This window comes from Notolepis coatsorum (genome assembly GCF_963971535.1).
Source record: "Notolepis coatsorum genome assembly, chromosome: 17".
NCBI classification, from domain to species: Eukaryota; Metazoa; Chordata; class Actinopteri; order Aulopiformes; family Paralepididae; genus Notolepis; species Notolepis coatsorum.
The window spans coordinates 43,216,921-43,242,288 of record NC_140181.1 but is presented as its reverse complement, the minus strand read 5'-3'; the positions used below and the strand labels follow the sequence as shown (position 1 = coordinate 43,242,288).

Sequence of the window (25,368 nt, the reverse complement as noted above, 5' to 3'; positions counted from 1 at the left end):
TCTGTGTTTGGTTATTAAAGACCTGTGTCTGTGTTTGGTTATTAAAGACATGTCTTTGTGTTTGGTTATTAAAGACCTGTATGGTTATTAAAGACCCATCTCTGTGTTTGGTTATTAAAGACCTGTCTTTGTGTATGGTTACTGTCGCCTAGTTAAGTGCTTTCATCCAGAATGTCCCTGTGTGCAAACGATAAAAACGTACTATTCATTTAGCAATTGAGTCATTGAGTTTACATGACTGTGTTAACTGTTTTAAGGACCCTAAGAAATGTGCCAAAGCAAGAGAGGAACAACTGTAGGGTAAACATACCTATTAAGCTCATTATCACATTAAGGTCACTGCCTTGTCATTGACCTCAAACTAAATAAAGAAATACAACTTTTCTTCTGTTACGTGACATATTTTGCAGTGGATAAAATGGTTATTTCCATCCCCCATTCACATTTTTCCAATTTCAAAAATTGGAAATATCACTACTTAGATTAAGAATAGTTTAACTAAGAACTGTGATTTTAAGCACGGCTTACAGCCAAGTCAAAAGATTATTTTAGAAATTCTGAAAGCAGCACAGTAAATACATAATATAGACATTACTTATAAACATTTCTATATAAATTAACCATATATTAACTTAGATTAGCTGTATATTTCTTAATTCTTTATTAAATATGCAATATTTTCAAGCAAGCACACAGTAATATAAAATAAAGTGTGTACGATTATATTTAGAGCCAACTGCGCTTGAAAGGTAATATATCGCCTTGCCATTTTTATGTCTTTTTAAATCTGAAACAGCTGCTGCCCCTATTAAGATCAGCAAGCATACAGTACCTCCTGCATGCAATGCCAGTGTGTGTAAACCAAATAATGAAATGTTTTGATAGGAATCATATGGAGTTTATCTCATAGACGGTGAATATATTATGTTCCCTGTATTAAGATGAGCAAAACACAGAAGAAGAACATCACATCACCGTCCAATATGTTTGGAATGTACAAAGAAGGCTTTGAGCCAAATCGTCAGTCAGTGAAGTATGACATGTCAGAGAGTTCTCCTGTTCAATATCCCCATTAAATCCCATAGTCAAATTGGACAGGAAAAATATGTGATATTGCACTTTCCGTATTTTCACAATACAGACTTGACTGGACTTGGAATACCATCCATACAGGTAAGTCAACCACTCATCCCATATTGTGCTTGAGCATTCTGAAGTGTAGTTCACACTGTGCACCGTGGAGTCTAGTCCCACTAATGTACAGAGGGAACTCTCCGTCTTGGTTTTGTTGGCAATAAAGACAGAAATGAAACAAACTTGAAAAGCTAATTTAGTTCAAAACCCAACCTACAAATGATATTGAGTAATATATAATGTTGCAAACATTTTAAATGAATTTGACATAGTGAGCCGTGTCAAATGTTACCCACTATGCTTAAGCTAGACTTCACATATACTGTATATTAAAAAAGGGAAAATAAAAAACATTTGTAAAAAAAATATACTGTATATTTGTTTCAGATAATTATCGATTTTAGTGAGCTTAAAAAGGTACATTTACCCTATGTGTTGACATACATTTTTGGTGGCAGATTGTCTGTCCTATATTGTTAACTGCCAGCAACCTACTGATTATCTACTGGCTACTCGGCTACACACACACAAGCTGCCAGGCTGGGATTTGATCCCTCACAGAGAGGTGTACAAACTTCAAGCTGCAGTTGTTTGTGAAACAGGTGCTGTGTTAGAACAGAGCAGTGTCCTACAGAGACAGGCTCTTACCTTTAGATTCACTGCACAAGAACCTTTCAAAAGGATATTTCAATTATTATAATCTACATCCTAAAGGAACACGCCAACATTATAGGAAATGTGCTTACCGTCTTCTCCAGTGTCGGACAAGAAGACAGATACCAGATTCCTCTCTGTGCGTTTCCATTTGTGCTAAGCTAGGCTAGCTGGCAGCCGGATAGCTTTCTACTGAACGCACAGAGAGGACATTGGTATCTATTTTCTTGTCTGACACTGGAGAAGATGGTAAGTGCATTTCCCATAATGTTGGCGTGTTCCTTTAACTTACCCAAATGACCCAATACTACTTGTTGTTTGGCCAGTGGGGCGGCGTGGCTCAGGGGTAGAGCGGGTCGTCCAATGAGCGAAGGGTTGGTCGTTCGAATCCCGCTCAAGCCCATGTCCATCCCACTGCCGTTGTGTCCTTGGGCAAGACACTTAACCTACTTGCCTCGTATGAATGTGTATGCATGTGAATGAATGTTGGTGGGGGCCGTAGGCGATGATTATTCGCCACGCTTCCGTGAGTCTGCCTCAGGGCAGCTCTGGCTGCAATTGTAGCTTACCACCACCGGTATGACTGTGTATGAACGAATAATGGACTCTGTAAGCGCTCTGGGGTGTCATGAAGAGCGCTATATAAATCCAATCCATTATTATTATTATTAAGCTGTTGTTCAGAATTAGAGTTTGTAATGTCACAAGCGGGAAACAAGCAATAATTTATGTTTAATTAATCAATTATCTGCGCTTTATGGAGCCAGGAACACTGCCTACCTAATGTACTGCCCAGTCTGTAAACATTTCCTACTCTTACATCTATTGATTTAAAATGTAGTGTGAGCTACACACCAAACACAGCATGCTCAATACAAGGGCTGGAAAATAATTTATTCATATTCGATTCGAATTCGATATTCGAGTTAATGTTCCACAGATTCAAGTCAATAGAAAATAGTTGAAAAGCTACATAATACCTTTAAAAGATAAACAGAAGTGAATGGGTATTTTTACTTATATATGTTCTACTAGAATGAATTAATACAAAAGGTAGTGCAAACTTTGGGCTGGTAGAGTGAGATACTGGTAGAGTGAGATACTGTAAGTCATAAAGCACTCAGGGATAAAGCTTTTCATGTCAGAACGAGCATTTCTGATTTGCTCACACCAGATGGCACTCCAGGTTCTCCTTTTCTCAGCTACATTTCATCTATCTTTTGAGCAATGTTACATAACAATCCTTTCAGTAAAATAACAACAACTGTAAAAACACATTCAGTGGCTCTCTGAGATGTTGCTGTTCCTGCTACATCCACACGGGGGAAATAGAGGGAGGAAGCTCAATTCTGGGAGGCTGCTTGAGAGATACTTATCCGGAGGGAAGGAAGGGGGACAGTGGCACGGCTTGAGAGGCGGGTGGCGATGACAATGTTACTCCTCGGTGATGGCTGTCAGAGGCACACGGCGAAAGAAGAAGCTAGACCCTCGGAAGAGGTGACCCTAGGGTGGGGCAGGACTTAGGTCAAACATTTGAAAGGCCACACAAATAGATGCACACATGCACGCACACACACACACACACACACACACACACACACACACACACACACACACACACACACACACACACACACACACACACACACACACACACACACACACACACACACACACACACACACACACACACACACACACACACACACACACACACACACACACACACACACACACACACACACACACACACACACACACACACACACACAATAAATATTAGGCCTATCTGTGGAGCTACAGGAGTTTTATTGGTTGTTATGTTTTAAGTTATGACTGAGTATCTTATGCTGTCTTGTAACATTGTCTGTCTCCGTCTTTTGATGTCTTATTTTACATTGAGGACCATGCTGGAATTAAGTGTCTGAGGGCGTTTTCACACCTAGCTCGTTTGGAGCTGTTGTTCCGGTACCTGGAGCGTTTACCCCCTATTTCGGTTCATTTGGGCATATGTGAACACAGCAATCACATTCTGTTGCAGAACAAAACAAGCGGGCCGAGACCGCCTAGAGAGGGTGGTCTCGGTGCACTTCCAACCGAACTTGCCGTACTGTATACGCCTGCATGATGACGCTTTCGCATTGAATTGTGGGCGGGATCAGTTTGTAGTCTTTAGGCAGCTAGATCGGTAAAGTTAACGCACTATAGACCACTACACTTCCGCGTTACATTGAAATCGGGGAGGAGATAGCGGGGGGAGCAAATGAATGAATGTGGATGAGAGCTGTGATGTAAGTGGTTGCAGATACGGCTGTGGGGGTGCTGGAGACATGATCGAATAGACTTGTATGCGCCTGAATCTCCTGAACACGGCACAAGCCATTCCTAATCGATCAGAACTAAATCGGCAGCGAAAAAGCCCAGTTGTTAAGCAGCTATTCCCCATGCACATGCGCAGATTGCCCACGGATTGTGACGCAACGCACACGCGCCCTGGACTGTTCCATCAGAGGGGGGAGCTTCGGTGGCCAGTGTGAGTGGCTACAGACCACTGCACTTAAATATAAACATTAGTCTACCTGGAGACTCAATGAGGTAATTGTAGATGTCGCCATAAGACGTGTCTGGTCATGACTGTGACTGGTATGACTGTGTATGAACGAATAATGGACTCTGTGAAGCGCTCTGGGTGTCATGAAGAGCGCTATATAAATCCAAGTCATTATTATTATTATTATTATTATTATTATTATTATTATTATTATTATTATTATTTAGTGGGATCATTGTTTCATTATCCTGTTCGGCTGAAAGGACACTGGCCACCGAAGCTCCCCCCTCTGATGGAACAGTCCAGGGCGGGTGTGCGTTGCGTCACAATCCGTGGGCAATCTGCGCATGTGCATGGAGAATAGCTGCTTAAAAACACTTTTTCGCTGCCGATTTAGTTCTGATCGATTAGGAATGGCTCGCGCCGTGTTCAGGAGATTCAGGCGCATACAAGTCTATTCGATCATGTCTCCAGCACCCCCACAGCCGTATCTGCAACCACTTACATCACGGCGGCTCTCATCCACATTCATTAATTTGCTCCCCCCGCTATCTCCTCCCCGATTTCAATGTAACGCGGAGATTCAGGGTTAGGGGGGGGGGGGCACACCCCAAAATCTGACCAATGACAGTTTGCTCGCGCGTGCGTTTGTTTTGGTCCGCTGTTAACACAGCCATGTGAACACAAACAAACTAAGGGACAAGTGCAACATTGTATCATTATAGTGTCTCCCTGAATCGGAACAAAGCAAACGAACTACAGGTGTGAAAACGCCCTTATACTACTTCCGCATCTCGTCTTGTTTCTTTCTTTAAGGCCCCCCCTAAAAGGTTACTCCATGCAACTGAACAAAGCACCAAAATCAGGAGCAGTTAGGGGTTGGTTAACACATTCGGGGCTATTTCGATTAGACGGGCCCCCCTCTAGGACGCCAGCTTTTCATTACAACTTTTCACTGTGCGTGAGGTTGTTAAGCTAAATCTATATTTTATATTATTGCTATGTGTCCATTGTCATTGTCAATTGACAGTATAAACCTTTCCTTCAATATGCCATAAAGAATTTTTTTTTTCATCAATACGTTCCCGTTTTATAGCGTCGTGAATATGAATGTTATATCGGAATGGTCTGGGATAATTCCTGCAAGGCTAGTTATAGGGCACTAAGCTAATAACGTTAAATCGATTGGCGTTTCGGCCCTACACAAGCTAGAGTTAAAAATCAAAATGCATATGATCTGTATCATGTTCCACCATGAATGCATGAAAGGGGGGGGGGGGGGGGGGGGGCGGGGGAAGTCGTTTCTGATTATTGATTACCAATAACGGCATTCGTTATTGCAACAACATATGCTGACCGGGTGGATGGCCATGAGAACAAGGCCCGATCAGGCTGAAATTGACATCAAATCGGTCTTACCTGTGGCCGGTTGGATTCCAATAAGAATTTCCCAGTTATTTGATCGCCATCTGGTAGATCGATATGTCCATTGGCTGATGCTATATTCCTTTACTGCATACTGAATTCGGCGTCGCAAAAAGTATTCCAGGCGATCTGGTGAAGCCATAGCTTTAGGCTAACAGAAAAGTCCACCCGGAGCGAAAAGAAAGTGACACCCAGTCTGCAACAGGGGAAACGGCATTCTCGAGACAGCGCCAATACCAGGATCTGGCCGGTACTGCACTTTCGGAGTCCCAATATGCCTTTTCCAGCCAAAATACAGCTCTGTGACAACATCCGGGATATTAAAATGGAATAAAAGCAAAAACGAGTTTAACACGTATATATACGTGGTTGGCCTTCAAGCGACGGCTCCCAAACACGTATATATACGTGGTTGGCCCCGAACCAGTTAAGTGTCTTGCTCAAGGACACTTTGACAAGCTGCCGGGAGGAGCCGGAATCGAACCGGTAACCTTCTGATTACCAGACAACCGCTCTACCTCCTGAGCAATTGTCCCACTCCATTGGTACCCCCGCCCCCCCAAAAAACACACAAAACAAACACGTGCAGCCCCACAGTTACCATACTGACATATTGTGTGTTGTGTAGAGTGAGAGTGTGTGTTGTGAGGAGTGAGTGTGTTGTGAGGAGTGAGTGTAGAGTGAGAGTGTGTTGTGAGGAGTGAGTGTAGAGTGAGAGTGTGTTGTGTGGAGTGAGAGTGTGTTGTGAGGAGTGAGTGTAGAGTGAGAGTGTGTTGTGAGGAGTGAGTGTAGAGTGAGAGTGTGTTGTGTGGAGTGAGAGTGTGTTGTGTGGAGTGAGAGTGTGTTGTGCGCAGTGATAGTGTGTTGTGAGGAGTGATAGTGTGTTGTGATGAGTGAGAGTGTGTTGTGATGAGTGATAGTGTGTTGTGTGGAGTGATAGTGTGTTGTGTGGAGTGATAGTGTGTTGTGATGAGTGAGAGTGTGCTATGTGGAGTGAGAGTGTGTTGTGAGGAGTGAGTGTAGAGTGAGAGTGTGTTGTGAGGAGTGAGTGTAGAGTGAGAGTGTGTTGTGTGGAGTGATAGTGTGTTGTGAGGAGTGATAGTGTGTTGTGATGAGTGAGAGTGTGTTGTGATGAGTGATAGTGTGTTGTGTGGAGTGATAGTGTGTTGTGTGGAGTGATAGTGTGTTGTGATGAGTGAGAGTGTGCTATGTGGAGTGAGAGTGTGTTGTGAGGAGTGAGTGTTGTGAGGAGTGAGTGTAGAGTGAAAGTGTGTTGTGAGTGAGAGTGTGTTGTGTGGAGTGAGAGTGTGTTGTGCGCAGTGATAGTGTGTTGTGATGAGTGAGAGTGTGCTGTGTGGAGTGAGAGTGTGTTATGAGGAGTGAGAGTACTGTACCTTTTCACTAAGGTGGCTCCAGCAGTGCATCCAGGATTTGAAGACAGGTGAGTTTGGAGGAAGACCGGCCGCCAGCCTGTGAACATAATGAACATCAACACACCAGAGACCACACCCCCTCCACCAGAGACCACACCCCTCCACCAGAGACCACAAGCCCTCCACCAGAGACAACAACCCCCTCCACCAGAGACCACACCCCTCCACCAGAGACCACACCCCCCTCCACCAGAGACCACACCCCTCTCCACCAGAGACAACACACCCCCCTCCACCAGAGACCACACCCCCCTCCACCAGAGACCACACCCCCCTCCGCCTTTTTCTGTAAAAGTTGCATTTGCCTTTAAATTTATGAGGCTCTATTACTGGGCAGCACAACTCAGGGCAGCAATGTCACTGGCAGCAAGGCCACTGGCCATGACAACATCCCCTCCAAATTCCTCAGAGACTCAGCAGCAGCCATCACCCCAGTCATCACACAGATAATAAACCTCTCCATAAAACAGGGACACGTCCCCAAGGACTTCAAAATTGCGAGAGTAACACCCCTGCACAAAAAGGGCAGCAAATTAGACCCGGGCAACTACCGCCCTGTTTCTATCCTTACATCCATCTCGAAAGTCATGGAAAAAATAGTATACGAACAGATCGAAAAGTACCTTGCGGAAAAAAATCTAATCTACGAATTCCAATCTGGCTTCAGAACATCCCACTCCACTGACACATGCCTTCTCTACTTGAACGACCACATCAAACAAGAGGTGGACGCGGGCAAATACTGCGGCATGGTCATGCTGGACCTACAAAAGGCCTTCGACACTGTCAATCACACCATTCTGATTGACAAGCTAAAAGCAATTGGTTTTGATAGTTTATCAGTGAGCTGGATACAATCCTACCTGGAGGGGAGGGAACAGATGGTGGAGGTAAACGGTACCCTATCGACCCCCCTCACAGTGAGCTGCGGTGTTCCACAAGGAAGCATACTAGGACCGCTACTATTCCTAATTTATGCAAATGACATGTCGTCAGCTTGTGACTGCAACTTGTTCCTGTTTGCGGACGACTCAGCCCTGCTGGTCTCTGACAAGAACAAGTTACAGGTTGAAAAAGCCCTCAGCTCGGAACTAGGCAAAATCTGCATATGGCTCGCAGACAACAAACTATCATTACACATGGGCAAAACAGAGTCCATTCTCTTCGGTTCAAATAACAGACTCAGCAAGACCGACGGCTTCTCGGTTACAGTGGGTGACAATATTGTCACAAGGAAAGATGAAATTACCTACCTGGGTTCCATCCTAGAGGCTAATCTTTCCTGTGACAAAATGGCATCCAATGTAATAAAAAAAGTCAACCAACGAACTCGATTCTTGCACCGGATCTCCTCTCTGGTAAACAAGAATACCCTGAAGACTCTAGCAGGAGCACTCATTCAAGGGTACTACGACTATGCTTGCACCTCATGGTACCAAAGCACCTCAAAGGCACTAAAAAACAAATTACAAACATCTCAAAACAAGCTAGTCAGACTACTGCTTGACCTGACTCCTAGAACCCACCTCACCCCTGCCCACTTTGACAACCTAGGATGGCTTAGAGTAGACGACAGAGTACAGCAACTTGCAATGGGCCTGGTCTACAAGATACACTACGCGACCAAGGTACCCATGTACATGTCAAAATACTTCCCAAAGGTCAGTGAATACCACGATCACAACACCAGAGGGAGCTCCACAAATCATGTTAAACCCAGATTCGGCTCAAACAAGGTGTTGTGAAGGATCAGATTAAACCGAATATATATATTTATTTATGGATATATATTTAATAGTATTTGTATATCGTTTGATATCCCCTGTATATTCCTTGTACAATATGCACTGAATATCCCTTTAGTCTACTAAACAGCCCATAATAGTTTCATTCTACCATTGGACGAGAACCTGGCACCAGCAGCCATACCCCTAGGTTCAAGTTCAATCGTGCCGACCAACATGTCGTGGCAAGCCCGGTTCCGCGTAGGAATACGTCTGGCGAAATACGAATGGTACTATTTGTTCACAGCGCATATATATATGGCGCAAGTAAAGTAGAACTTTCTTTTAGTCCATTAGTTCTTTACCCTCCAACCTAGTAACAGACGCGAAGCCTCACCCACGACGCACGTGTGGTGCAGTAAGGCCTACTTGGCCTCAGAATAGGCATTGAGATATCGTGTGGATTAATAGTTGAATTGTCATAGTTTGGCACTATACCGTCGAGTTGGACGTATTTCTATTAAGCTAATAATAGTCTATTATGTATGGTGCATCGTTCGGTTAGAGTTATAAAGTGAGCAGCACCCCCATCGTTCCTGACGTTATCTGGAGTCTTAACCAGGCTGGGCAGACCACTTGTGGTGCTTGCATCCGAGGAGCTCCGGGCCAGGACGAGTGGACCTGTACATTGGATTACTTTACCCGGACGACGGCGAGCCTTCCACGGCTTGGATTATCTACATGCTTTGGGTGCTTTGATTATTCCATGGATAACGGCCAACACTGCTGAGTGTTGGAACTACCCCCCGGAGAGGAGTCCAGGTGAGACGGCGCTCTACACCAGTGAGGTCGCCTCACGTCTCTCCGTTGTGGACCGGCAGCTACCGTCCACCAGAGGGTCCAGCTGTATTCATCTGCGGACCGAGGTTCTGTGGGCATCGTGTTCAGGACTCTGAATTCTCCCAAGAAATCGTCGGCCAGATGGGATACCGCCAGCGGCTCTTCTAACCCCCCCTCCTACTGTCTTACAACCAGCGGGACCCCCCCCCCCTTAGTGTATCCAGCTATAATCATTTAAGTACCATCGCTATAGTTCCCTAAAGAACCGGGTTGTATACTTACTCCCTGCGTAACCAGAGATTGGACATTCAATGTTGATTTACCTACGAATACTCATTTGCCATACAAGTGCATTTCAAATCATAAATGTCATCAAGTGAACGTTGTATATACCCTTTGCTATATAAAATATTCGATTTGTACATTTGTGTGGACTTCGTTTCATCAGGTGGGAAAGTGTTCATCATATCTATATCATGTACTGGATGGCCAGAAGTTAAAGTACAAGAGGTAGTGGTTTAATAATACCATACTTATCAATACAGTCAGGGAATTGTACCCCTCAGTTACAATTGGTCCTTCGAGCCGGAGGGTAACTAGTGTAATATTAATATAGTGTTATTAATATTAAAATGGCCTATGATGAACACTCCACGAAACGGTCCTCCTAACGTAGAACGCCCGCAGCGCAGACGACAGCCACCTCAGTACTTAGAGGATTACGCTGTCAGTCAACTACCTAGCCTTCGACAAACGGTAAACGCGGTAAAAGTAGAAAGTAAAATTATGTCTGACCTTAACGACCAGGTTTCCCCGACCACAGAGGCCCTAGTAGGTTCTAATGTAACTGACCAAGCTCACGGTGGGGACCAGGAGAGAGCTGACATGCCTTTACCCCCCGCCAATACCGAAGAAGTAGTCCCCGACCAGCCCCGGGAGGAAGACAACCCCACAGAGAGAGAACTCTGCACGGAAGAAGAGGAGGAGAGCGCCGAGGAAATAGAGCTCCAGGACTCCCCAACGAGTACACCCAGGAGCGGCTCACCCAGGAGCGGCTCACCTCCACAACCGCCTTCCCCCAGCGAAGCGGAGAGGATGCTACAACAGGCGTTCCTCGTCAGCCTGACAGCCTCTACCGAACGCGATCGACTTCAGGGTGAACGCGATCGACTTCAGGGTGAACGCGATCGACTCCAAGCACAGCAACGGAGCGAAGAAGAGCGCATACGCCTGGAGATGAGACGCCTTCAGACGGAAGAGAATATGGCAAGAGACCGGGCCGACGCCCAGCGCGCCGCTGCCGGTGCCCAAAGAGAAGCAGATCTCACCAAGCGCGAAGTCGAGCGCGACAAGTTACAAGCGCAGCTAATGGAGCAGCTGATCCTCAAGGCAACACCCTCTCCCTCCGCCAGGGGTTCAAGGAACTCGTCGAGACAACAGTCAAGGGCAGCGTCTCCTAACCGAGCAAGCGACCCTGAACTTGACCAACAGACCAAGCCTATACCCCCCGCAGACCCCCTTCCCAGACCGGTCCAAGCGAGACCCAGCTACAAGGAAGGAGCGGCATACACTGCGGAGAAGCTAAATAAACGACTACAGGATCTGGAAGACCTGATAGAGGAAGAAGAGGGAGAGGAGGAGAACCAAGCCCGACGACAGCACAGTACTCCACCGGACCAGGAGGTCCAGTACAGCCCAGGCTATACCCCCGCGGCGCTGCGCTACAGACCCCCGACTCTATTCACGGGTGAGCACGACGCACGACCAGCCCCGAGGAATAGCACCTGGACCAGCGGGCCATGGTACCCTGTCGGTACCAGCCCACAGAGAGGCGCAAGAGGAGACTCGCCTAGGAGGTCTCTCCCCCAACGCTCGCCGATGTATCAGCCATCCACGGCGTCATACATTGCCACGCCGTCGTTTCCAGACTTCACCTATGAGAATCGAGCACAGTACACGGAGCTCCGGATGTGCTTAGAGACAATGATGGTGGATGTCGCTGATGAACGCCACAAGTATGCAATATTACTGAAGCACCTGAAAGTACCGCGAGCGCACAATATAGCGCTAGCCTATGCCACCTCTACGACCCCATACACCGCGGCCCTAGCAGCGCTGGACCAGAGATATGGACGTATATGGGATTACGTAATCCAAGAGATAAGGCATATTGATCGCCTACCCCCAGCAACAGACAATCGCTCATTAGACGACCTGTCAATCAAAGTGCAGTCCCTGGTAGGGATGCTGGGAGCGCAACGGGAAAAGGGCATGCATGAGCTATACGCGAACTCTAATGTCGAGAGGATTTTGGAGAAGCTGCCACCCGCAAGACAAGAGCGTTTTAGGCGGCAGAGGGACTACCGGGATCCTAACGGCCCCGAACCATCCCTCCTTGATCTAGCCGACTTCCTGGCGAGAGAAGTCAGCAGCCTACGACTGGATACGTTCGGGCGGAGCACGCCAAGCTCCAGAGAGGGACCCAGGAGAATAAATGATGGAAGAAGATCGGTGACTGTCATGCACCAATCAGAGTCAGTACCGAGCAGTAAGAGCCACAGTACCCCCTCGAGAAAAGAGAAGTGGAAGATGGTGTGCCCCTACTGTGAGAAAGAACACTGGCTGTCACAATGTGACCTGTTCACAAAGATGAATGCAGAAGAAGTGAGTCAATGGATAAAGTCCAACAGGCGCTGTTACCGATGTGCGCGCAGTCACATGGCAGCCGAATGCTGCCTAAAGAAAAGGTGCAGTCGGTGCGACGGAGCCCATCTAGATATACTACACGACAGTAACAGACGACGGCCTTCACCTGCACCATCGAGCGGCACCAAGGCAAGTGTCATGTACATTGACCCCGCCAGCAGCAGCGGCGCCCAAGTGCTCTTAAAGGTAGTCCGTGTGACATTGAGCTACCAAGATAAAGTCATGGACACTTACGCCGTCCTTGATGACGGGTCAGAGAAGACCCTTCTGCTCGCGTCCGCTGCGGCCCAGCTGGGACTGCGGGGGAGCGAGAACCAAATGACGATTCGGACAATAAGAAGAGATTTAAAGACGATAAAGGGCGAGAATGTCTCCTTCACTATCGCAGCAAACGGGCAGCCAGAGCGACGGTATAGGATTACAAATGCTTTCACCAGCCAAGAAATAGGACTATCGCAGTACACCTACCCCATCGCCAAGTTGATGGATAAATATGTGCACCTGCGTCAACTACCTATCCCGCTCATAGACGGCGCTACCCCGACCCTGCTGATAGGCTCCGACCATGCAGAACTCATAGTCCCGATTGACCGGGTCCATACAGGACCCCGAGGCTGTCCTGCAGCAGTCGAGACCCGCCTAGGGTGGACACTACAAGGCCCCCTCGCTAAATCTCTCAACCGAACAGCAGCCACTAGCTGCCTCCACTCCAGAACGACAGAAGAAGACACCACTCTCCTGCAGCATGTCGAGAGGCTATGGACACTAGAGACAATGCCCTTTAAGAACGAAAAGAAAGATATTCGTTCTAAAGAAGACATTTACGCCATCAACCTACTCGAGCAAGGGACAAAGAGAGTCACAGTCGGCGGAGTGATGAGATACGCAACTCCACTCCTGAGGCGAGAGGGAATGCCCACCTTTCACGCAAAGAAAGACGCCACGGAGCGCTATCTATTGAACACGGAGCGGCGCCTAGCCAAAGACCCCGCTCAAGAGGGTGTGTACCGCGCTGAGATTGAGAAGCTAATCACAGCGGGACACGTGACAAAGATTGACATTAAAGAGGCCGATCAGACGACCGAATCATGGTACGTGCCGCATCACAAGGTCCACCACAACGGCAAGGATCGCATTGTGTTTAACTGCAGCTACCAGATCGGATCCCAAAATCTGAATAAAGAGCTCTTGCCCGGCCCCACACTCGGCCCCTCCCTACTAGGCGTGCTACTGCGCTCCCGCCAGGACAAGGTGGCTATCAGCGGGGATATCAAAGGGATGTTCCTGCAGGTGAGACTAGTGGAGGAGGACAAGCCCCTGCTGCGGTTCCTATGGAGAGAGAGGATCGGAGATGAGAACCCAGCCATCTACCAGTGGGAAGTACTCCCCTTCGGAACCACATGCAGCCTGTGCTGTGCTACATTTGCACTACAGAAACACGTCGCAGAGGACCCAGCAGCAGATGAAGAGGTCCGACACAGTGTGAAGAACAGTTTCTACGTGGACAACTGTTTACAAAGCGTTTCGACTCAAGAAGAAGCCGAGGCTCTCCTAATCAAGCTACGCGCCTCCCTGATCAAAGGCGGCTTTGATCTCAGGCAGTGGGCCAGCAGTGACCCGCACGTATTGCGCAGCCTCTCCCCCGCGGACAAGGCTGCCAGCAGCGAGACCTGGATGGCGACCATCCCAGGAGAAGCCCAAGAAATGACACTAGGACTAGTCTGGCGCTTCAAAACAGACTCGCTCCACTATAGACACAAACCCCTGACTCCAGAGCAGGGAAGGTCGACGGCGACACCGACCACCAGACGGAGTGTGTACAGAACACTCGCCAGACAATATGACCCGTTGGGATGTATTCTACCTTACACCACCAGGGCAAAGATGATTGTACGAGCACTATGGGACAAGGACCAGGGCTGGGACGACCCCATACCCGCACACCTTGCCTCAACATGGAGAGAGTGGGAGACGGAACTCCGCTCACTCCCAGGCGTCAATATACGCCGCAGCTACTTCCCATCCACAGTGAGGCCAGAGACATGCAAGATTGATCTACACGTCTTCAGCGACGCCTCCGAAGTAGCCTATGGATCGGTGGCCTACTTGCGTGCCCAAGAGAAGGGAGGAAAGATACACACTGCTTTCATCCTGGCTCGCTCAAGAATAGCCCCACGAAAGCAACAATCTATCCCGCGTCTAGAGCTCTGCGCAGCCCTAGCAGGAGCGCATCTAGCCACGTTAATCCAACGTGAACTCACCATTCCGGTGCACAGAACAATCTTGTGGTCAGATTCCACGACAGTACTCACATGGATCAGGTCTGATTCATGCAGATACAAAGTCTTCGTGGGAGTCAGAGTCACCGAGATTCAAGAGTTAACAGAAGCAGCGAGCTGGCGGTATGTGGACACCAAACACAACCCAGCTGACGTCATCACCCGGGGAATGTCTCTGGATGACCTCACCCGTCGCAACATCTACAGTGACGGACCAGAATTCCTCAAGCTCCCGGAAGAAGAGTGGCCTACGCCCACCCCACGGGAAGCAAGTAACGAGGAGGCTGAGAACAAGAAACCTATGTTCTGTGGACTGAGCACAGTCGCCTCCACAGACTCCAACATAGATGACTGCATTACCCTAGAGAGTGCGCAGCAAAAGACATTCCTGTGGCACCACCCAGAGATTCAGTCCACCGTCTTCGCGGAGATCAGACGTCGCTATTGGATACTTCAAGGAAGAGAAGCGGTGCGACGCTTCCAGCGAACCTGTCTAGACTGCCGAAAGTGGCGCGCGCAGCCCAGCATACCACGGATGGCTGACTTACCCCCCTGTCGCCTCCGACTCGGCGACAAGCCATTCCACTCCACAGGCATGGACTGTTTTGGCTTGTTGTATATAAAGAGAGGAAGAGGAACCGAGAAGCGGTGGGGTATTGTATTCAAATGCATGACCACCAGAGCGATACATATCGAGCTCCTTCCGACCATGAGCACAGACTCATTCCTTATGGCCTTCCGAAGATTCACATCACGGAAAGGAAAACCGTCTACATTGTTGTCTGATCACGGGACAAACTTCAAAGGCGGAGAAAGAGAGCTGAGAGAGAGCTTCCAAGCTATGGGCCCAGAACTTAAGACCCACCTAGCTCCATCCCAGATTGACTTCCAGTTTAATCCCCCGAACGCACCCCACTTCGGTGGAACCTGGGAACGAGAAGTGCGTTCTATAAAGACAGCCCTGTACGCCGTGCTTGGGGCCCAGACTGTGGCGGAGGAAGTCCTAATGACAGTCCTCACGGAGATCGAGGGAGTATTGAACTCAAAACCCCTCGGTTACGTCTCCAGTGATGTAGCAGATGTCGACCCAGTCACCCCCAACACACTCTTAATGGGGCGGCTGGACCCCGCGCTACCCCAGACAATGTACAGGCTTGAAGAAGCGAACGGCCGAAGAATGTGGAGGTACAGTCAAGTACTAGCTGACAAGTTTTGGAGCAGCTTCCTACTCCACTACCTACCGTCTCTACAGACCCGCCAGAAGTGGGTAAAAGAGAGAGACAATTTGACAGAAGGAACAGTCGTCATGATTATCGACCAGTCACTACCCAGAGCTATGTGGCCGGCTGGCCGCGTAAGCAAAGTGATCACCGGTGCCGATGGCAAGGTCCGAGCAGCTGAAGTACTCGTCCAAGGGCGAACTTACACACGACCCGTGGCGAGGCTAATAGAACTGCCCCGACTCCCAGATACTATCGATGATGACCATGACCCCATGACTTTGTGAGTTGACTGACCCTTACAGCGGACCTTGAGTGGTAGACAGTGCGGTTAATCTGTCTCTGCTTAGCTAATTAGGTGGGACTAATTAGGGGGCGGCTGTTGTGAAGGATCAGATTAAACCGAATATATATATTTATTTATGGATATATATTTAATAGTATTTGTATATCGTTTGATATCCCCTGTATATTCCTTGTACAATATGCACTGAATATCCCTTTAGTCTACTAAACAGCCCATAATAGTTTCATTCTACCATTGGACGAGAACCTGGCACCAGCAGCCATACCCCTAGGTTCAAGTTCAATCGTGCCGACAAACATGTCGTGGCAAGCCCGGTTCCGCGTAGGAATACGTCTGGCGAAATACGAATGGTACTATTTGTTCACAGCGCATATATATATGGCGCAAGTAAAGTAGAACTTTCTTTTAGTCCATTAGTTCTTTACCCTCCAACCTAGTAACAGACGCGAAGCCTCACCCACGACGTGTGGTGCAGTAAGGCCTACTTGGCCTCAGAATAGGCATTGAGATATCGTGTGGATTAATAGTTGAATTGTCATAGTTTGGCACTATACCGTCGAGTTGGACGTATTTCTATTAAGCTAATAATAGTCTATTATGTATGGTGCATCGTTCGGTTAGAGTTATAAAGTGAGCAGCACCCCCATCGTTCCTGACGTTATCTGGAGTCTTAACCAGGCTGGGCAGACCACTTGTGGTGCTTGCATCCGAGGAGCTCCGGGCCAGGACGAGTGGACCTGTACATTGGATTACTTTACCCGGACGACGGCGAGCCTTCCACGGCTTGGATTATCTACATGCTTTGGGTGCTTTGATTATTCCATGGATAACGGCCAACACTGCTGAGTGTTGGAACTACCCCCCGGAGAGGAGTCCAGGTGAGACGGCGCTCTACACCAGTGAGGTCGCCTCACGTCTCTCCGTTGTGGACCGGCAGCTACCGTCCACCAGAGGGTCCAGCTGTATTCATCTGCGGACCGAGGTTCTGTGGGCATCGTGTTCAGGACTCTGAATTCTCCCAAGAAATCGTCGGCCAGATGGGATACCGCCAGCGGCTCTTCTAACCCCCCCTCCTACTGTCTTACAACCAGCGGGACCCCCCCCCCCCTTAGTGTATCCAGCTATAATCATTTAAGTACCATCGCTATAGTTCCCTAAAGAACCGGGTTGTATACTTACTCCCTGCGTAACCAGAGATTGGACATTCAATGTTGATTTACCTACGAATACTCATTTGCCATACAAGTGCATTTCAAATCATAAATGTCATCAAGTGAACGTTGTATATACCCTTTGCTATATAAAATATTCGATTTGTACATTTGTGTGGACTTCGTTTCATCAGGTGGGAAAGTGTTCATCATATCTATATCATGTACTGGATGGCCAGAAGTTAAAGTACAAGAGGTAGTGGTTTAATAATACCATACTTATCAATACAGTCAGGGAATTGTACCCCTCAGTTACACAAGGGACTAAACACGTTTCGCAATTATGCCACATTAATGTGGAACGCCCTACCCAAAGCTGTAAAGGAATGTGAATCACTACCCACTTTCAAAAACACTCTCAAAAAACACCTACGTGAGACAGCAATTCGAAACTGGCCCCTACAAATGTCCTAAACTAGTTGTACAGTAAATGACCAAGTAAGGCTTTGTCAGTATTCCAATGTACAGTGTAAAATGTGTGTGTCCCCCTTACCCAACCCCCCCCCCCCCACCTCCAATGTACAGCCCCCACCCACCCACCCACCCAACCCCACCCCACCCACCCAACCTCCTCCAATGTACAGTTTCTACGGCAAATGTATATACACTCTTTTTCTGGACACTTTTGTATCACAAACAGTACTGTATTTGCAAATCTGATATGTCATAAATGTATAGATGTAGCAGTACTGTCTATCTGTATGTCATGTATGTCATATATGTTATGATGAATTGAAAATGGGGGACCCTGATGTAAACAAGACGAAAGTCTTTCTCTGGTCTGCATCCCCTTAACAATTGTATGTATTGAGCTGTACTGTACTGTACCCATTCTGCAATCTGTTAATAAACTTTTCAATCAATCAATTCAATCAATCAATCTACTTTCTATATTCAGAGATACCAGCTTGGATGGAGATAAAAAAAAAAGAAGACACAAAGATCACACTAGATGCATATATGTTTTCACAACAGACTAAATTATTGATAAAACATACAAAAAAATACTTTCCTCAAAAATACAATAAGAATTTGGCACAAAGCACATTTATATTTCAATAAAAAATATAGATTATCGGGATATACACCAATCTGGGGGAATGAAGAATTTAAACCAGGAATAAATGATAAAGGATTTAAAATATGGGCAGAAAGAGGCTTAAGTAAAATTTAAAACCTATATATGGAGGGAGAATTGATGACCTTCGAACAGATAGTACTAAATAGATTTAAATACTTTCAAATCAGGAGCTACATAGTCTCACAAACCAAAAACGCAAGTGAACCACTCACATCCACAATAGAACAACTTACAAAAGATAATATGGAAGGAAGAGGACAATTATCCAAGTTTTATGATGTGTTGTTATCAGGATCGGAAGAGAGCTTGTTGAGCAGTTTGCAGGCATGGGAAAGAGACATGCAGGTGGACATAACAGAAGAGGGTTGGGAACAAATATGTGAAATATGTCACAGACCCTTTCAATTAATACGAGATGTAAACTTCTACAATACAAGTGGGTCCATAGAATATACATGACACCAGAGAAATTACACAGGTTTTATCCCATGATACCAGATGAAAGCACTAGGTGTGGAGTAGAGGTAGGAACCCTATACCACTGTATGTGGGAATGTGCAGGATGCAGGAGTATTGGAAAGAGATTCTGGAGCTTATCTCCGAGCTGACAGAGATAGAAGTCCCGATCTATCCTAAGTTATGTATACTACACATGTACCCAGAGAACTTTCCAGCTAACACTAGAAAGAGGAAATTGATAAATTTTTGTCTGTCACAAGCCAATAGAGTGGTTGCTCTAAATTGGAAGGAGATACAGAGACCAGGATCTAAACAATGGTTAAAGGAAGTGTCAGAGAATTTGGCAATGGAAAAGCTAACCTACATACAAAAGGGAAAAACAGAACAATTTGAAAGGACGTGGTCGACATTTATAAGGTTCTTGAAAGGTGTGAGAATTTAAAGGAAAGGGCTAGGAGGAACGTGAGGTTATGGATAGGAAAGAATAAAATATGGAGGTAGAGAGGCCGAAGAGGGTTTTTTATTTTTATTATTTATAATTCATTTTACTGTATTTTTTTTGTTTTTTGTTGAAGGTTTATGTCAATGTCAATTTAAATTATACTTAGGGAATGGAGGGGGTTGAATGTATTTTTTGTCATGTATTTCTGTCCTGTCTTATATGTATGAAAATAAGAAAAAACAATACAAATATTGTTTAGAATTATTATTTTTTTAATAAAGATGTGGAAGATGTTCTTAATAGCAACTCAAGAGACACATCGGCTTCAGTCTGTAGCTGTGGTTTTAAAATGACGGCACAGTTATGTTTGTACATACAGTAGCAGAGGCTTAGAGGAAAGAGCCTCCAATAGTGACGTTTAGTGAGACAGCTTTTCAACAGTGAGACAGCTTCTCAACAGCGGGACAGCTTTTCAACAGTGAGACAGCTTTTCAACAGCGAGACAGCTTTTCAACAGCGAGACAGCTTTTCAACAACGAGACAGCGTTTCAACGGTGAGACAGCTTCTCAACAGTGAGACGGCTTCTCAACAGCAAGACAGCGTTTCAACAGCTAGACAGCTTTTTTGTGCAACCCGGAGCAAACACCACGCTGTCTAAACTGTCTAAATGGTATCTACTCTGTCTCTTTCAGATTGCCAGAGACAACAAGGCAGTTCAGTCAACATTTTAGTTTTAAGACGGTCACACAAAGTCTCAAAGAATCACTTCACATAAATGACTTACCCACAGTTGTTAACCGCCATGAGGTCTGCCACCAGCATGAATGGATATGTCAAGACACTCACTCCAATCTAGGAAAAAATACTAATTAAAGGGATAGTTCAGATTTTTGGACATTAAGTTGTCCAAATAATCACTTCACATAAATGACTTACCCACAGTTGTTAACCGCCATGAGGTCTGCCACCAGCATGAAATACTAATTAAAGGGATAGTTCAGATTTTTGGACATTAAGTTGTCTCAAAGAATCACTTCACATAAATGACTTACCCACAGTTGTTAACCGCCATGAGGTCTGCCACCAGCATGAATGGATATGTCAAGACACTCACTCCAATCTAGGAAAAAATACTAATTAAAGGGATAGTTCAGATTTTTGGACATTAAGTTGTCCAAATAAGTATGAAATACAGTCAACTGTTTCAAAATGCCTTTGCCTGCATGGTGTGGTGTGTGACCCCGTTTGCTGCCGGTCTAAAGCTTCCCGCTCAGAACCCAGCGAGAACTCCGACCACGGGACTCGGTCAGTAAGCGAATAGCTTTGCTTCAACTACACTACTGGCAAGTATATTTCATACAACTTAACCTCTTAAAGCCCAACCTCCAGGTTAAACCCTACTCTGCAATTATGGGTAGTTTACATCATTGGTATCTAATTTAATTTTTTTTTTTTTCCATTTGACGCCGGAAATTTCACTCAGAAATGGTTAAAAAGGTCCATGCACGAATAACATGCACAAGCAAATCTAAAAGCTTATCAGACGCTAGCACGGCCGTGACGTCACTTCAGGAAACGTATGCCTTATGCCCGTCCGGGTCATAGTACTACTCGATATATGGCGCTGGCTAACGTTAGCATTATGTCTACTGTCGTGAACCATTTGAGATCGGGGCATGTAGAGGAGTTTGGGGAACGAGTAAAATCATGTGCAGGTCCTCTTCTCAGACCTGTGTGGCAAAGCACTGCACACGCATCATGCAAGCTACACGTCGCTGCATGTTGATCAATGGTGGCCCACTCGGTGCATCACAGTGGGCTACTATTGTGCTAACAACAACCGCGGTGTCCGGCTTGTCGGCCGGCATGAGTGCTCGATTTGGGGTGGTTCTCTCCTCTTTGTGTGCTCCCGTTCTCGCGGGTGTCCTGCCGGGGAGCTTGTGGACGCGACAACAGCGGCGGCCGTAGGGTGTTTGAGCCTGTAGCGTTAGTTAGCTCATAGCTATCGTGTACCACTAGAGTTACGGCGGGCTCGAGCACCCTACGGCTGCCGCCGTTGTCGCGTCCATGGGCTCCCCGGCAGGGTACCCGTGGGGACGGGGGTGTACAGAGAGGAGAGAACCATTTTGTGTCGGGCGTTCATGCCGGCCAGCGAGCCGGACGTCGGGATATGTTGTTAGCACAATAGCTACCAAGCTAAGCTATGTTAGCTTCTAACGGTGTATACACAATATGTACAACGACACAATGATTTACATTATTACAAATATGGTAACGTGGTTGTGGCTTTTACAAATAGTGGTTAGCTTTAGAGATGGATGGCTATGATCACGGCGCAATAGTGTTGTTAGGTGAAACAGATACATTTTCATTCGGCTAGTAGTAGCAAGGCTCTCTGCCTGCAGTGCCTGCCACTAGCTGTGTGTGACTCTCAGAGCCCCCTGGTGAGCCCCCTGGTGCCCTGCACCTGTTGTGACGACATCATTTCGATTACACGCGCACGTTATGAACCATTGATTAAAATATCCACGTGCGTGGTGATTGTGTTGGGCAGACAAAATGTTTGATAAAAACGCTAAAACTGGGTCAATTTCAATACTTTTTTTTCCTTCTTCATGAAAGTCACCGTTGGCCTAGTCCACATTGTTTATTGAACAAAAATACAACATGAAGGTTGGCCTTTAAGCCCTAGCCCATATTTTCAGAAAATCTTCCTAAAAGTACATACCAAAGTAAATGGAAGATTGCTCCACTTCTACAAGGGCCATTTGCATCTTCCTGGGCCCTCATTTATCAACAATTCTTAGAAAGTGTTCTATTTTCGTACGTAAGCACAGAATTTAGAATGTGTGTACGCACAGAAATATTGGGATTTATCAACCGTGCGTAGACGGGTCCTACGCACACTCAGTGTTGATAAATACTTCTTTGTTCTACCGTCAATGCTTGTGCATGATTATCCATATATGGTAATGAAACACCCCCCATGGGATGTGAAATAATGAGATTGTTCACGGAACCAAGAAGACACAACCCGTGTTATGGGATAAATAAAAGGCTGGCGGACTTGTACACGGTTATGTCAGATATCAACGACTCCCTAAGACCATTGCTGCAATTCTGCCTGGACAGCTCAAAATACTAATAAAGACCGTTCGTTAACCACTGTTTGCCGTTGGTGTGTCATTCTAACCATGCTGGAATATGAATGCCTTTATTCGTTTTTTTTGGATTCGCTACCGGGTATAATATGATTTGTACTAGAGGCATACAATCTATTTTGTTGTCGGTATTAGGTAGCCTATATGAATTACATATAATAGCAGCCATAGCCTACATTATGCAACAGTAACTTGCGCATATATAATAACACATGGCACAGCCCTGCGAAGCCTGCATACAGTAAACTAACTTGATCATTAATCTAGCTGTTGTATCTTTACGCTTATGAAAACATTAAATAATATGTATAGGCTATAGGCCGTCGCCTTGCATTAATAGCCTATATTCTCAAATGGCATTTAATGGCTATCCGCTGTGGGCTAAATCTCCTCGCTGACAGACCAGTATACCTTATATCATATCATATTCATATTCATATCATAGTTTACTCTATCAGCCTACCCAGCATGTAATACGTTCTTTGTTAGAACTCAACTCGTTATTATTTTGCGCATAGATTGCAGAAATACGGAAACGTTTTGATTTATATTAAAAGGCTTTGACATTGTAAAACTAAATACGTGGAATTCTGTAAGCAGAATACAAGACATATCACCCACACGATATATGCTACCTGTATCCAGAGCATGTATGCTTTTCATTAATTTAAGACACATTTATTGCAAGGGTTTTGTATACACATAAACTCAACAAATAACCTCTGTTCTCGTTGCAATGCGTTTTTTATTCTTTCTTATAGGAAGGGGGAGAACACTATATCGTGGGTGTTCATATGACTTGTAGTTGTATTCTGCTTACAGCTTCGAAAATTCCACTTATTACGTTTAACAATGGCAAAGCCTTTAAAATATAATCAAAACGTTCCCGTATTTCTGCAATCTATGCGCAAAATAATAACGAGTTGAGTTACGCGGAGCGCAGTCAGTACACCCCGTATATTCCGATAACGCTATATATAAACCATGCTGCATTCATTCAGAAGGAAAGACCTATTATTCCAAATGCTATTTATAGGGTTTTGACCATAATTACACTACTGTTGCTATTTTACAATTAACTATAATGAATTACGGGGGTCATACAGAACACGTCAGTCAAACTAATGAACGAGAGCTTATTTCCGCGTTGAAACTAATGCATGAAACTGATGAGAGCATATGCCGTCCGTCTGCAGTATAATATTCTACCGCCGGGCGCCAGGTATGCATGCCCTGAGCTGTGCGTAAATATACGCACAAAGTCAAGCACAAGTTCAAATTGATAAGTTACACACTTTGCTTAGAAATGATCGTACGCACGGGTTACGCACATATCTGTGCGTACGCAACGTTGATAAATGAGGGCCCTGGTATCTAGGGACATCTACGAACCGCAGGGAATGTATTCCCAGTGTCCGAAATATTGTGTCTGTTACTATGCTTGAGTAAATTGGACTTAAGACAAAAGATCAGACACATTTTTGTCCTAGCTCCATTTAGGACATTTTCAGGATTCACCAACGGTCCCTTCTCCTGGATTCTGTCTTAACTAAGAGCAGTAAGTCGTCGTAAGTTGGACAGACTGGTGTGCGCCGTGTTCGTAAGGGCTTTATTTGGGAGGAATCATGGTGATTTCGTTCATGTCAACTCTACAGGCATCCTTGGAATTAATTAATCATAATAATAAATATGACAATATTTGTATGATAAAACATTTTGTTTTCCATTTACAGTCATTCCTCAAGAGGCATTGTGATGTCAGAAAAAAAAAAAAAAAAAAAATGACAGTGGATAAATAAATAAGAACTAAAGCTAATCACGTGGATAGCCTACGTGTGTAATGAATGAACAGTAGGCTTATATTATTCTAATTACTTGTTTCATTAGGAGATAGTAGATACTGTATTGATTTGATCTTTATTTATCTCGAACATTTCAACCATAAAACAAATACAAATTAGTAATAATTTTTTTTTATTTTTTTAAATAAATTAAAAAAAATAAGAAAATACAAATTCAATAAAATATATCCTTCCTAGACATGGAAGCAATAATCAGCATAGCTCAAGACAAATGGTTTTGTTCGAGAAGGGACAGAAAGAAGCAAAGCTTATCTGGTCCTGCACCTTCCTTACAATATCATATTAATATATAATAAGTTATCTATCAATATAAAAAAAGAATATACCTATCCACTAGCCATGGCCGCCTAGTTATAGTTGAAAGTGGGGGTGCAATTATATATTTTTTTTCTTTCAATAGTTATATAGCAGATTTTTTTTTCATTTAATGAACCTGTACGTGCAATTTCCTGCAATATAGAGCCTTCAATCTTGACTAATAAAGCTGCTCTTTTCACTATAAAACTCAGTTTATATTGCAGTATGATAGCCAATTACTATAATAATAATATATTAATTATACTGTATATATACTGTATATTGATTTTTCGCTCTTTTATTTTTATTAAATCAATCTCCTTTCAAATAGGCCAAGTTTTTAATAAGAAAGAGAAAAAATACCAACAAGGAACAATAACAGGGTCTGCTGTAAATATAGCCTATTTTGTGTCTTAATTTGTTATGTTATCCTACACTTTAAGCTGTCTGATATTTCCATTACCTGTAACTCTTGGGTCTCTTTCTCTCCTTCCTGAGTCTGTACAGTCACCATATCATTCTACATTAAGGAGAGCAATACACGTATGAATACACTGAACATCATTATGAAACATTTCTAT

General features: G+C 45.2%; 1 protein-coding gene across 3 annotated transcripts in view; it reads right to left on the bottom strand.

Annotated features, from left to right (window-relative positions):
* Positions 1 to 2,728: 2,728 nt before the first annotated feature.
* The window catches only part of LOC311243784 (mitochondrial carrier homolog 1-like), a 49,691-nt gene continuing 27,051 nt past the window's right edge, over positions 2,729 to 25,368 (bottom strand). For 2 of the 3 annotated variants that reach the window (XM_084333127.1, XM_084333128.1), the window contains exons 10-12: positions 20,520 to 20,587; positions 7,159 to 7,234; positions 2,729 to 3,291 (exon numbers count right to left, since the gene is read on the bottom strand). In XM_084333127.1, coding sequence (XP_084189253.1) covers positions 3,223 to 3,291; positions 7,159 to 7,234; positions 20,520 to 20,587 — 213 coding nt within the window. In that variant the 3' untranslated portion in view covers positions 2,729 to 3,222. Of the gene's footprint in view, positions 3,292 to 7,158; positions 7,235 to 20,251; positions 20,320 to 20,519; positions 20,588 to 25,368 lie in introns of all 3 variants that reach the window. The other variant, XM_084333129.1, reaches the window with a different exon arrangement.